Raw genomic sequence first — 15,124 nt, 5'->3', positions numbered from 1 at the left:
AGGAATTAGTTAAAATAACCAAGTAAAAATATCTGTTTAACACTAAAGAAGGCAACAAAGGAAGAGGAACAGAAACACATGAAACACACAAAACAAACAGCAAAAGATCTGACATAAAAAATGCAAAAATGATCAGACTAGATTAAACAAAACACGATCCTATAAGACACTCAGATTGAAAGTAAAAAGAAGAAAACAAATATATTTTGCAAATAGTAACAAGAGTGGTCTTTATGTTAGTTATCGGATTATATTGGCTTTCAAACAAGAAATATCAGAGATCAAGATGGACAAGTTATGATGAAAAGAACAATATATGAAAAAAATAATTAGAAATCTACATGAATAATTTTAGAGGTAAAATGATAAAATGATAAAGAAGACAGGTTGAGGTAATCTATATGGGCATGATAGTACAAAGGTTAAGCGAAATCAGAATTAAATACATATTTAAGAAAACTTTATTGAAATAAAATATTTGAAACTACATGATGAAAAAGTACACCATGCCCTGGAACCCTGATCCTTAAAGGATATATATGAAGTTACTGGATTTCAAAAATAAATATTCCATTGGATTCCAGACAAAATGATCACGTCACAAGGAAGAAGGGAAATTTATAATAATACTCGACAGTAGAGGAACTTCTACAAGGTCCTTAAACTCTTTTAAACTTCAGTATAAAGGCTATGAATAGTGAGCTCTAAACATGCATGAAACCAAGGAGTACTTTTCCCATGAACCCTCCTAACTAAACTCATAAAGTTAAATTTAGCCAACTAAGAGATGATTAGAGCAATTATGGCCAAAAGACAGATGATGAGCACTGAATATGTTTATAGATTATACTAGCAAAATAGAATGTAAATGTCACATATTCTAATACCACAGAAATGGTATAATGAACAAAGATTAGGAAGGGAGAATGGAAAACGGGAGGCTGATTACCTCATTTACGGTGCCAAGAAGCCTGAACATATTATTGAAAACCAATAGGTTTAAATTATAGAAGTATATATATTTACTACTACAAAAGTAAACATTAAGAAAAATAATAAACAACAGGATAAGCCAGTATCTAATGTCATAACGAAAAAAGACAAATGAGAAATATTAAAAATTTAAAACATAAGGAGACTCTACCCACAGATACCAAGGAAATTAAAAGGAATCTTAGACACCATTTTGCTCAACTCTATAAATAACTTAAAAAACCTAGGTGAATACTGCTAAACCTTTAATGAACAAATAATTCTGATGCTAAACTGTTCCCAAACATTAGAAAAAAAGGAAAAGTTCCAAATTCTTTTTGAAGGGAGTTTAAACTGACCCTAAAACCCAAACAAAACATGCTAAGAAAGGAAAACTATACATCATCTCATTTTTCAATACTGAACAAAAATCCTTAAAAACATTAGCAAATGGAATCCATATTAAGAGAATGCTTTCTGATATGTTTATTCTGGAAAGTCAGAATGATTCAATATTGGGAAATTTTATTATAATTAATCAAATCAATAGATCTAAGGAGAAATACTATATAATCATTTCCACATATGCTGATAAAACATGACAAAATGAAACATCTTAATAAAATATAGTGAAATTGGAAATGAAAGATACTTTCTTAGCATGATAAACCACAGCTATCTCAGATTCATGCTTGAATCAGAAAGCACCAGAGGGAACGAAATAAGGGACATGGCAGGATGTCCTCTGTTCTCACCATCGATTAGCACTGTAGCGAAAGGGCCTGTACCAATGAAAAGCATCTCAGGTTCTTAGGAAATTTCAAAACCACGATATCATCCTCCTTCATTTAATGTGATCGAAATAAAGTACCAAGTAATCTATTTACTTACGTTTTTATTAAGGAAAAAAGACCCCATATCAGTAACACTCTGAAAATAGAGATTTGAGGAGGAAGTGTCTTAACTGAAACACTAAAATCTATAATCGAAACTGTGGTAGAGGTGTACAGACATCCAACCACTGGAACAAAATAGAAAATCCAGAAACAAACTCAAATACATGTGGGACTTTAGTATAAGAAACAGTATTCTCAAAACAGTGGAGAAGAGGTGAATTATTCAACAAAATGTAACCTACCCTGAATAACTTAGGAATAGGAAAGCTCTTTAACTATAGACAAATTCAGAATACATAAAAGCTTGATTAACTTTCGAATAGGAACAATGATAAACTTCTGCATCCAAGATTTAAAAAATAGACTTGTAAACACAAGTGACAATGAGAATATTTGCAACTCGCCACAAGGGTTAAAGTCTAACATATAAAGAATTCTTAAAAATCCATATTAAAAAGTGCCAAAAACCTAATGGAAAACAATGGGCAACTGTTTCTATATCCTAGAATAGGAAAATAGAAACATCTTTATAAGGGAATAAGCCACATCTCTTTCCTTGATCCCCAGGCCTGGCATATAGTAGAGGCTCAGTAAATGTTTATTGAATGAATTTTATAACTGATGGCTTTTATATTTAGCCAGAAACGTCAAAATTATTTTTATAAAATTAATGATTTGAAACAGCCTAGACAGAGTTAATCTGACTTATGTTCCTAAAATTAGTGACAGTGGAAACTAGGTTATTTCTAGATGTTTCAACAGAGCAAGGCTGGGCTAGAGAACATAAATTGTATAGCATGAGTAAATAACTTTAGTAAACTCACATGAATGTCTTGTCTGTTGATGAAAGGAAATCCAGTATAGGAAATAAAGTTAGCACTGTAATCATTAAAATCAAAGGACAACAATATGTACAATTAGGGATGTGATCAAGGCTTATTCATTGGAGGCTTATACATAAATTAAACACAGTACAGTCAAAAGAAACTTGAATTTACCTTCTACCATATTACCATCCTTCTGAAAAATTCTCTCTTCACACCACTGACAGTGGATCAGATACTGAATCTTCTTGGCTGTTTCATCTGCAGAGGTAGGCCCCCTCAACACTCTAACCACCACCAAGACAAAATGTTCCAGAGCCACTGCAAACAGCACTTCTATGCCTTTGTTACATCGGGCTGCAGCTCTGGGAAAAAAAAAATGTTTAAGTTATTTTGGGTGTTTATCATTTTCTTTTGTTTGGCCTTATATCGATAGTACTAATGTGGATAGTAAACTATGGGTGGGTTAAGAGAAAGCAAGGAAAATGTGATTCTTAAGAGCAGTGCTTTTAAAAGATCATGAGTATAACTTTTACACGAATTGAAATGGGAAGTAAAAGATGCTTGGCAGAGTCCTCAGTAACAAGACATCCTCTCAACAGGACTGTATTTGGTTTTCAGTGTCGCTTTCTTTCTCGTCATCACTATTACCTTTCTTCCTGTTCACCTGTTTTTTCTATAAAGGCTTGTTCCAAACAATGTTTATTGAGTACTAATTACTTGCAGTGTAGTATGCTAGCTGCTGAATATTCAGTGATTAGGCAAAGTCCTTGCCACTATTAATTTTACAGACCTTTGGATTGGATTCTACTTCGTACACCATTTATGTACTTAATTTTTCCTCTGTAGCTCATATGTATTAATTTGATTTTGTTGGTGTTACATTATAAACATTATAAGTATGTATAGTGGGTCCTTGGTGTGTATAAACTGAACATCTGAGTTTTCAATTATTGAGGAATAACCCTTAAGGTCTATGAAGTCTAATAATCTGTATTTATGCTGAGGTAGGAAATTCAATCTAAATACTGTGAAACTAGTGTTGAGACTACTGAGCTGACTCATCATCCATTATCCATACTCTTGATGACCATTTATATTACTCTTCTAGCATAATATTCTGAATGAAATGGGTACTCAAAAAGTCTTCTTTTTTCAACTGTTTAGAAATCTTGATGAGAAAGAACTTAAATTTTTGTAGGTAAGATCATTTTGCAGAATCAAGTTAATAAGCCATCCTTTTAGAATTTATTTATATAAAGATTAGATGAAATAGACATAAAACGATGTTTGTTTCTAAATCTAAGAACAGTCTTTGCCTTCCCTTCTCATGGTGCTATCCCTTCTGTACCCTACCCTGTGAGATAACAGACTTGAAATTAACTTTCATTTTTATCTCTGCTTTCTTACTACTTTAGTTCTCTTAATAACACTTTTAATTGGAGAGTGAACCGACTACACTAAGTACAAGCTTTTAAATCAAATTCTAAAAGATACAACATAAGATTACCAAACAAATCAAGATTACAGATATGGAATACAGAATCTGTATTTCGTGCATATTTTGAAAAGTGAGATGTACACTTCTTGTATGTTATCATGTACACAAACAAACGTGGTACGCCGTTGGCAATCTGGTACCTTGCCACTGCAGCTACAACGATCCTGGCTGCTAGTTCCTTGTAATATTCAGTTCGGACAATGTTACAGCCGTAGTGACGCCGGGCAACGTGCTGTGCCTTGGCATACAGAGAACTGATATCTGTAGAAGTCACTGATACTATGCCGAGGTTTCTTATATTTCTGAATGCAGAATCTAGATAGTTCACTGATGTTCCAAAAGGGTCTAGGTGTCTAAATCCAGAAAGAATACAGACATATTTTAAATTATACTAGTAACCAAAATTATACGATTGTCATTTCTAATGATAAAATTCCATGAGTAAAAAGTGTTTTACAAATCTACTTTAAACACATAATCCTATTTTAAAATTAAGTTATAAAATGACCATATGATATGTTGTAGATGTAAAAATAAATCAGTGTTAGAGGAAAATTGTCATGCTCAGGCATTTTATTTCAAATGCTAAAAAATATTCTATTGCATTCCTTAGGCCAATTCTAAAAAACAAAACAAAACAAAACAAAACAAAAACCTAAACTGTATTAACCGAGTAAATAAACAGCAAAAACAAACCATCTTAATTTTTAACTCCCTCCCTGCAAAAAAAAAAAAAAAAAAAAAAAAAAAAAAATTCAGGTCAGTTTAGAAAGTGACCCAAAGCATTTTATTCACTTACATGAAATCAAAAGACCTCAAATGCATGAGTACATTGGCATCCATTTTGGTCACTGTAATATTACCAAGGTTTTCCTCTCCTTCCAGAATTTCATCACTCTCTTCCTTTTCCTTACTGTCCACCACCACTTTCAATTTGTTTAAGTGGCAATTTTCCTGAATCAGTGTCACCGAGTTTTCATTCAAGTCGTTAATTGTAACCTTGACTGCATTTCCGAGATGTTTTGCCCATTGTAATCCCATTATCCCTTAGGAGAAATGGGAAGGAAATGTTTTTAATTATAATAATTAAAAAATAAAAATAGTATAACAACAACATAGAATATAATTTTACAAATACCAAAAACAAATTGTTTCAAAATCTTAATATTTTCATAAATAATGCTTTTCTTACTTTCTCACTACAAAGCCTCTGAAAAGTTAGCACAAAAAAAAAGTATCTTACAGGTTTTCATTAGTACTTCTTACAAAACTTTTCTATGATCCATTAAAATAAAATCTCTAATTAGTAACAAGAATACACATGAAAAACTAAATCTCACTGGAAAGGTAATTATAACAGATAGTAAAGATAGTGGATTAATCACTGTTATAGGTAGTATGAAGGTTAAAAGACAAAAGTAGTAAAAATAACTATGAGTACAATTAGTTAAGGGATATACAAGATAAAAAGATGTAAAATGTGACATCAAAAACAAAAAGTGATGTTAAGCTTTATAACGGGATCAAAGTTAAGTTGCTATCAACAAAATTAACTTGTGATAGGTATAAGTTGATATATGTAAGCTTCATGGTAACCACAAAGCAAAAATCCACAGTAAATATATAAAACATAAACGAATGAAAGCACACCATTAAAAAAGTCACCAAACCACAGAGAGTAAGAGGTGAAGGAAAAAAGAACGACAAAACAGCTAGAAAATAATTAACAAAATGGCAATAAGCACATGTCTATCAATAATTACTTTAAATAAATGGACTAAATTCCCCAATCGAAAACCATAAAGTGGCTGAATGGATAAAAAAAAAAAGACCCATCTATATGTTACATACAAGACTAACTTTAGATGAAAGGACACAGACTGAAAGTGAAAGGATATGACAAGATATTCCATGCAAATGGAAACCAAGCAAAAGATGGAGCAGCTATCCTGGTATCAGAGAAAACAGACTTCAAAACAAAGACCTTAGTAAGAGACAAAGAAGGAAAGACATTACATAATGATAAAGGGGTCACTCCAACAAGACCATAGAACATTTGTAAATATCCATGCATACAACATAGGAACACCTAAGTAGATAAAGAAAGTACTAACAGATCTAAAGGGAAAAATGGCATTACGACAGTAGTAGAAAACTTTAATACTTCACTTACATCAATTAATACATCATCCAAACACAAAGTCAATAAGGAAACATGAATCTTAAGAGATACGTCAGACCAGATGGAGTTAACAGTTATTTACAGAACATTCCACCCAAAAGCAATAGAATATAAATTCATTCTTCTCACACATGGAACATCTCCCAGCATAAATTGTAGTTTAGGCCACAAAATAAGTCTTAATAAATTTAAGAGGATTGAAATCATATTAAGCATCTTTTCTTACCACAATGGTATGAATCCAGAAATTACATGAAGAAAAATCACAAATATGTGGAGATTAAACAACATGCTACTGGGAAACCAACAGACGGAAGGAAACAAAAGAGAAATTTAAAAGCACTTTGGGACAAATGAAAATGGAAATGTCACATATCAAAATTTATAGGCCACAGCAAAAGCAGTTATGAGAGGGAAGTGCATGCTGATAAATGCCTACCTCAAAAAACAAGAAAAGTCTCAACCTAACTTTACATCTCGAGGAACTAGAAGAAGAACTAATGAAGCCTGGAGTTAGCAGAAGAAAAGAAACAGCAAAGGTTAGAGTAGAAATAAGTGAAATAAAGACTAAAAAGACAATAGAAAAGATCAATGAAACTAGGAGCTGGTTCTTTAAAAAGATAAAATAAATTGCTCAAACCCTGAGCATGAAAAAAGAGAAAGGACTCAAATAAAGTCAGAAATGAAAGAGAAGTTACAACTGATACCAAAGAAATATAAAGGCTTATAAGAGACTACCAGGAACAATTATACACCAAGTTGAATAACTAAGAAGAAATGAATACACTCCTAGAAACGTAACAACCTACTAAGACTGAATCATGATGAAACAATATCTGACCAGATGAATTACTAGTAAGGAGACTGAATCAGTAATCAAAAACCTCCAACGAATAAAAGTCCAGGACCAGAAGTCTGGCTTCACTGGTGAATTCGACCACACATTCAAAGAATTACTACCAATCCTTCTCAAACTCTTCCAAAAAACAAAAGAGGAAGAAATTCTTCCAAATTTATTTTACAAGGCTAGATTACCCTGATACCAAAACCAGACATGATACTACAAAAAGAGAAAATTATAGGCCAATATTCCTGATAAACATATGATGCAAAAAGTCTCTACAAAGTATCGGCCAACTGAATTCAACAAATACATCAAAAAGATCATACATCATGATCAAGTAGGATTTATTCTACGGATGCAAGGATGGTTCAACACCCTAAAATCAGTCAATATTATACACTAAATTAACAAAAGGAAGGATAAAAAGCTTATAATTATCTCAATAAGTGCAAAAGAAGCATATGGCAAAATTCAACATCAATTTATAATAAAACTATCAACAAAGTGAGTATGGAATGTAACAACATAATAAAGGCTATATATGACAAGCAGATGGCTGAGATTATACTCAACGGTGAAAAGGTGAAAGTTTTTTCTTTAAGATCTGGAACAAGACAAGGATGCACACAGATAATTATCACACACAAAAAAAATGACAGAAAGAAATACAGACTGAAAAGAGCAAACATATTAACAACTGAAATAAATGGTCTTTGTCTGGATTCTGATTTAATTTTAAAAACTGAGATAATTGCACATATCTATACATTTAATACTAAAGAATTATCAATTTTTTTAGGTGTGATAATGGTATCATGGTTTGGATTTTAAAAGTCCTTATCTTGTAGAGATCTAACTGAAATATTTAGATATAAAATGACTTTTTGATGATTTGTTTCAAAATAACAGGGATGCAAGATGAGGTATGAGGGAAAGTATATGAGGAGAGTTACAACAAGACTGAGCATAAGTTGATAATTTTTGAAGTGTGCGATGGATAGAAAGGAATTCATTTATTATACTAATTTTGTATATATTAGAAATTTTTCCACGATAAAAAAATTTACCTTAGAAGTTAAATCTTTATATTAAATATTCTGCTATATGATATCCATATCCATTTTTCTAAGAAAAGATACTGTATAAATCTGATAAAGTGGAATTCCAAAAAAGCTTCATTACTTACCAGTGGCTCCAAAGGCATCTAGACATTCCAAAGGTTTTCGTTCCTCAGCCAAAGCAGCCAATGTACAGAATATTAGCTGCCTATAGGAAAGTACACAATAATCTGAAATCATTTACTCTATCATGGCTTTATCATTATAGATTTTATTTTATTTAACAATAGTGAGAACTAAGGTTCTTATATACTATACAAAATATTTTTAAAAGAGGCCTAGTAATATATTCTCTATAGTATGAGAACTAAAAATTTGTGAAATTAAACTATGAATCTCATTGGGTTCTATTAACAAGCATTCACTATGAATAACGATTTTATAACTATATCTTGCTCACAAAAGCACTGTTCATGAAATATATAGTTAGGCATACTTTACTCTCTGAGAAAGAATGTGGTTTGATAGAAAAAAAGAGAACGATCATTCTGAAAACATGCTAAAACAGATGATTTTAATTCTGTACTTCATTTTAAATCCAATACATTAGAACATAAAGATTAAGAGAGAGTACATTTGTAATGATTTGAAACATGCTATAATCCTTTTCTCAAATATTCTTACCGATTTAGTTTCATTTTGGGATTAAAGTAGGTATCTGTTTTCTGAGGTACAGAATAGTTAGGACAAACTTGTACATCTGTGTCTGCCTCTTTAAAAATTTCCTTAGGTGGTTTAGCAGCAGAAGCTAAGAAAAAAAAATAAAGATTTCCAGTGAAATAAAACATAATTCTAAATATCTAAACCAATATATATTTTAAAAATAACTTTATAATAATTTGCGTTAATATAGTTAGTTGGGTAGATAGTAAAAAAAAAAACAAAAAAACTGGTCTATTCACCACTGTCTCTGGAAAAGAGCAGTACTCAGTTAAAGTTTATTAACTTAAAATCCTAAATTCCTGACACCTAGTTAAAAACAATCATCCTAACACAGCACAAAATCATACAATACCTTCATTACTCATCAAACACTACATTGTGTTTGTACACGTCAGCCACTGAATATACATTATTGTGGTATAATTGTTAGAAAATTAGTATCTCTGTATGGTTACATTTCATTACTCTGCATGGATATCTAAGAATCACTATAGTTCCAGAACATGCTAGATTTCAGAACTCTTTCTCATAATTATTATTTTAAAATGCATTACATTCAAATAGTTATAAAGTAATAGAAAAAATATTCTACATTTAATTCATTTAGCTAAAAACCCAAATACTGATGTATTTGTGTATGTTTTACATATTTAAGAAATGAGACATACATAATATATGTGAGTAAAAATAACTTAGATTATGTTTGGATTTCTTGATTACATTACAATCAGAATGTTAACTGAATGGCAACCATATTTCTCTTTTTACAATGCTAAATAACAGTAACCTTTTCTAGTGTTTATATCTTTCTATACCTGTCACGTCACATATTGCATGAGATCAACCTTTCCCATACCGGATTCTGTGAGAAAATTAAGCTCTACAAAATTACTTCAGTAACTATTTTTTCAATTCTGAAAAGAGAGGTACTTTATCATTCTAGATGTATAGGAAAGAAATTCATTACATACAATGGATGTCTTAGGGCATGAGGGCTTAATTCTTAATTCTTGACAAGGTTTGCCTCAGTAATAACAGACTATTAATAACTTGATACAACTTAAGATAATAAATCATCTTTAGTCATTTTACCTCATTTTTCTAGTGTTTTTCAACAATAAGTATAACACGATTATTGGTGCAGGAGCCATCACTAGGAATACAATCCTATAATCTTTTATTAAGATAATTATATTTACTTGAGCATCACTTGCTTTTTTTTCTACCTACTTATTAAATGTAACTGTTTACCAAGGACCCTTAAATGTTGTTGGGAGCCCCACAGAAAGAAAACACAACCTGAAGTAATGCATTAGTAGTTAACTAAATGAGCGGTTAAGTCACTGCCTTTTATCACTCTGATATCAGAAAAGAAAACTGGACCATTGTTTCAAGGTTTACTTATTGACATGTTAGTAAGATTCTTCAACTTACCAGCAATATACCTGGACTTAGTCTCTCCTTTATTCATGTGGCGCCTAACATGTCCTAGCATATCAGTCCTTCTGGTGATTGTTGCTGAACAAATGATACAATGATAATGGGCGCCCATTTTATTGGATATCTATCAAACAGAGTATTTATTTTAAATACATAAATAAGTTACTAAGACAATAAGATAAAAGTTTATTTCAGTTTGCAAATTTAAGCATATTAGTGTGCCTTTGGTTTAACAGAATAGAAGACAGTATTAATTTTGCATATGACTTTGAAGGGACCTTTACTTCCTTACCTATATTTACATATGCTTTACAATAGGCTACAACTTTAATTTCTTAGATTTTCCAATTCATTCTAAACATCAAATAACTGTATCCTATTTTCTATAAGCAGCACTTACAAATGGCATATTAGTAGTGATGTACTAATAGATGGCTCTCCAGGAAAATAAAGTCCTGATGTGTAGTTTTGCAGCTTTCTGTAGTATAAATAGTCTACAATTTCAAGAAGAAACACTCTATAATTTCAAGCTGCAATTGTGACAGATTTCAAGCTAGCAATGTGACATCGCTGAATGTGAATTTGGGAAAAGATATTCAATATTATAGCAGAGAGCATCACCACCATGCAGATATAATATGTATAGGTAACCATAAGAGCACAGATAATAGAAGAATGTAATAATTAGGAAATAGCGAGTTTTGAGTATGCGTTATCTTTGTTTTAAATATAATTTATTCACTTTTAAGTTTACCTAAGTTAATTTTTAATGATGGCCACATTTAATCAGCTTTCAAGATTCCTGGAGATATGAGCTAGTTTGAGCATACATGCCAGAGACATAATGAAAAGTCTGTTTTTCCAAGTAAAAAATTCTTACTTCATAACTTCATATTTAGCTGAGAACCAAAGACTACTCCAACTGCTCTTTCCTACTTCTCATGCCTTTTACTCCTATGCTTCTACCTCCTACTTAATTGGGATCATATAGCAAGTAGAGTACAATTAAGAATAGTGCACAGGGTTCCTTACAGTACTGTGGTTATCATTTTCAAAATACCTTGGATAAGGTTGATAGACCAAACATTGTCCTGACTACCACTTAAGAAATATTTGTTTCCCACTCCCCCAGCACTTTACTCTGTTTAGTGAACTGAAAAAAAAATTAATAATGATGACTCATTAAGCTAATATGTATTTGGGATAGTGTCACTAAAAATGTTTTATAATTTGCATTCCCCAAAGATCGGATCTATCCTAAAAATGAACATATGTACTTTTTAAAAAGTTATCAAAGATTTCAGAAAGTTTGATTCTGTCCTTTGACAAATTAAAAGAACATAGCGAGAATGAGTATGAATCAACATATACTAAGATATTTACTAAATCACAGAAATTGAAGGGTCTTATTCCATGATCAAAATTTATTTTAAAAGAAAAAAATTACTTTCTATTTAAATTCTCCATTCTAAAATTAGTAAATAAGTTAGTTTTCCTTTTGAACACAAGACAGCAATTTAACTGAATGAAATTAAAAACTAGAAAATGAAAAATTCAATACTGCAACTTTTTTTTCATACATTTCATATTTTTCCTACTATGATAACCTCAGAAAAATCTTAAAGTAAACCTTATTGCTGAATATGTGCATTTCAGTTCGAAAGTAAAAAATGCACTTTCTTTAAAGAGGGATAAATTTAAAAATAAATCTGACATCTGATTACCTGTTCTCCAATAATGTTTGGTTTTACTGGTCGACAAGGTAAGTGACAGATGCACATCCTGTAACCTAGAATGAAGAATGGCTGGTTCATTAACTATTCACTTATATTTAAAAAAATACTAGCAAATTTTATTCTATAAGAAAAACTGGGATTATTCTTATATTTGTAATGTCATTATTAATTTATTTGAATGAGACTGCCTTAGCTTACTTGTTATATATGATATAGTATCAAAACAAATATATGAAACCCAGGTTTGAATTTTGGTTCTGCCAAGACTACCTGTCTTATCTTGGAATAGCCATCTGACTTCTCTGAAACTCAATTTTATCATCTAGTCTCTAGCATCTTGACTTTTTCTTCAACTTCACCTTCTTTGCCTCTTCATTTATGACATAGTGCTATCTTAGTTCTCCTCCTGTTATTTTTAATCTTCATAGATCCTTTTCCCTCTCTCACACTCTTAAAATGTCAGTTTTCTGTAGGCTTGATCTGCAACATGAGTTTTTCTCCATTTCTTTGGTAGCATTAACACCTTTTATGTTTGCAACTATCTCCCTGTGTGAAAGAAGCCTAAATTACAACTCTAGTTACTAACTCATTTCTGAGGGCCGGAATTCTATTTCCAATTGCCTACTGAGGATGTATGACTGGTTATCAGGTCAGCATTTCAAAACCCACCTGCCAAGGAATAAATTTATCATTTCCTTCTGAACCAAGTTTCTTTTTCATTTTCTTTTAAATGAGTGATAATGACTTCTAGTCACTCCTAAGTCAAAACCTGTAAGTTATCTAACTCCTTTCTTCTCATACCGTATATCCAATCATTTCTCTTACTTGTGTATGTTGAAGTGTCCTGGGACTCAGACCTTGGACAACTTCTTCCTTCTATTTATATGTACTCCTGTGGTTATTCCACCCAGTGTTTTGGCTTTAAATACCATCTAGAATCTGGCAACTCCCGAATGTATATGTCTGGCTCAGGCCTCCCCATCAAGCTCCTCATTCACGTACCTACAGGCTACCTCCCAGCTCCACTAGATGCCTCTAAACCTTTCTGTGTCTAAACCTGAGGACCTGGCCTTCTCCCCCATACTTGGTCCTAACGTAGTCTTCTCCAGCTCAGTAAAGAACCACTCTTTTTTAGTTGCTCAATTCTCAGACCCAAACATTCTTGAATTTCTTTTCCTCACATTTCACTTCTATTCCTTCAGCAGATCTTGTTCTCTCTTCAATACATTTGCCAACTACTCTTTGAAGCCTTCTCACTAATACAGAAATTATCATATTCATCATCTACCAGATCACCACCACGTGAAAGGACTCAATAACCTGCTGTATATAAGAGAGTGGAGAGATACCATGAGCCATTTAAGAAATAAAAAGAACTTGAAGGAAAGAGACCAAACCTAAAGGTTAAACAATGCTTTAAATAAAGACTATGGAAGAGACCTTCTTAGTTAAGATCTTTCTTTTTGATAAGAAATCAATATGGTTAAATACACATTCTTATATATAATTAAACATAAAAGACAGAATGGCTTCTGAATTAGTATCTAATTCTTTTTTTCCTAAGTAACTAATAATAACCTTTTACCAGTTCTACCAAGAAAATAGTTCTGGCTTCTTTTCTGGATGTTTCACACTGGCTGTTGCATCCAGTTTGGTTGAAATTCCAGGTAACTCATTTAACATCTCTGCTCTCGTAATCATATACAAATATAAGTTTACATTTGTTTAAGATTACCATCGAGTGTTTTTTTTTTTGGGGGGGGGACTTTTTGTTTTTATCCAAATGGAATAATATAAAATCTTCTCTATCTATTTATTACTGGTTTCATTAGTAGTTTACCATGGAAATTCTTCCAAGTAAATTGGCATAGATGTATCCTTTTTAGTGGCTGCATAATATGCCATAGTATATATATACCAAATTTATTCAAGCATCCCTCTTTTACTTTAGTTCCAAGTTTCTGTCAGTAAGTACCATACTGCAAAGGATATTCTTGTGTATTCATCGTATATCCCACCACTATTTTGAATACTCTTGTTAACTCGTTTTTTTAAGCCAACAAGCGAAAACAGATACTTTTCCAATATTCATACCAATTATTTTGCTTTCTTGTTTTACTACAATTATACCTTCAAAAATATGTGTAAAATAGTAGTTGTTCTAATATAAAAGAAAAAGTATAACATTAAAATATTGTTCAATAAGTAATGAGGACCTCCCAGGGCACAGTACTCAGCACAGAACAGACATTAATAAATGTTTGTCAAACTAACTACTTGTGTCATATATAGCTCTTACCCAGAGAGCTATACTGTATTTTATTAACACATTAAAAGGACATCATCTCTCGTAATTTTAAACTGAAAATACTTGATTAAGTTCATAATAAAATTTCAAAACTGGTATCCAATCTTTAATTTCATTTATATCTTTCCAGCAAGCACAAAAATACTAACCTTCAAATTCAACTGAGACTTTCCAGTGTAAATTTTGAAGGTGACGACGAAGTTTATGGCTATTACAAGCTCTGAATTTTTCCTTAGGGCATAATGGACAAACCAGTTTGTTTCCTGATAAAGAAAAAGAACCAATAAGGCACAGAGGATACCAGCTATCAATACCTAGATTCAGCTATAAAAGAAGTAACAGGGGACCCCCAGCCCCACACCCCCTTCTTAGATAATGTCTTTCTTAGCATTGGGGGAAGTCATCTCTGCCTCACCAAGTAGTTAACAGTAATTGTTTTAGCACATGGTCAGCGATTGATTTTTAACCTACAACTCCTCTCTCTGTGACTAGCTGATATTCTTGTTGCCACTGGGAACAGAAAGGACAAAGAAGTGATAAACCGTGTATGACATCCCTCCAGCCAACATGCCTGGCAGAAAGTGTCACTCTACTGAGGACAGGGAAAAGGCAGCAGTCGTTACACTCACAGAGGCAGGGC

At 32.0% G+C, this 15,124-nt stretch overlaps 1 protein-coding gene across 1 annotated transcript in view; it reads right to left on the bottom strand.

Annotated features, from left to right (window-relative positions):
• Positions 1-15,124, bottom strand: part of TRMT1L (tRNA methyltransferase 1 like) — a 28,347-nt gene that overhangs the window by 8,073 nt on the left and 5,150 nt on the right. The window contains exons 3-10 of the mRNA XM_016145620.2: positions 14,634-14,747; positions 12,165-12,229; positions 10,435-10,564; positions 8,962-9,085; positions 8,406-8,485; positions 4,993-5,239; positions 4,334-4,546; positions 2,867-3,057 (exon numbers count right to left, since the gene is read on the bottom strand). Of these exons, the coding sequence (XP_016001106.2) occupies positions 2,867-3,057; positions 4,334-4,546; positions 4,993-5,239; positions 8,406-8,485; positions 8,962-9,085; positions 10,435-10,564; positions 12,165-12,229; positions 14,634-14,747 (1,164 nt within the window). The remainder of the gene's footprint in view (positions 1-2,866; positions 3,058-4,333; positions 4,547-4,992; positions 5,240-8,405; positions 8,486-8,961; positions 9,086-10,434; positions 10,565-12,164; positions 12,230-14,633; positions 14,748-15,124) is intronic.

Source organism: Rousettus aegyptiacus, unplaced genomic scaffold, assembly GCF_014176215.1.
Source record: "Rousettus aegyptiacus isolate mRouAeg1 unplaced genomic scaffold, mRouAeg1.p scaffold_m13_p_17, whole genome shotgun sequence".
Taxonomy (NCBI): Eukaryota; Metazoa; Chordata; class Mammalia; order Chiroptera; family Pteropodidae; genus Rousettus; species Rousettus aegyptiacus.
Note: the sequence above shows the minus strand (reverse complement) of the source record. Positions and strands in the feature narration are given on the sequence as shown.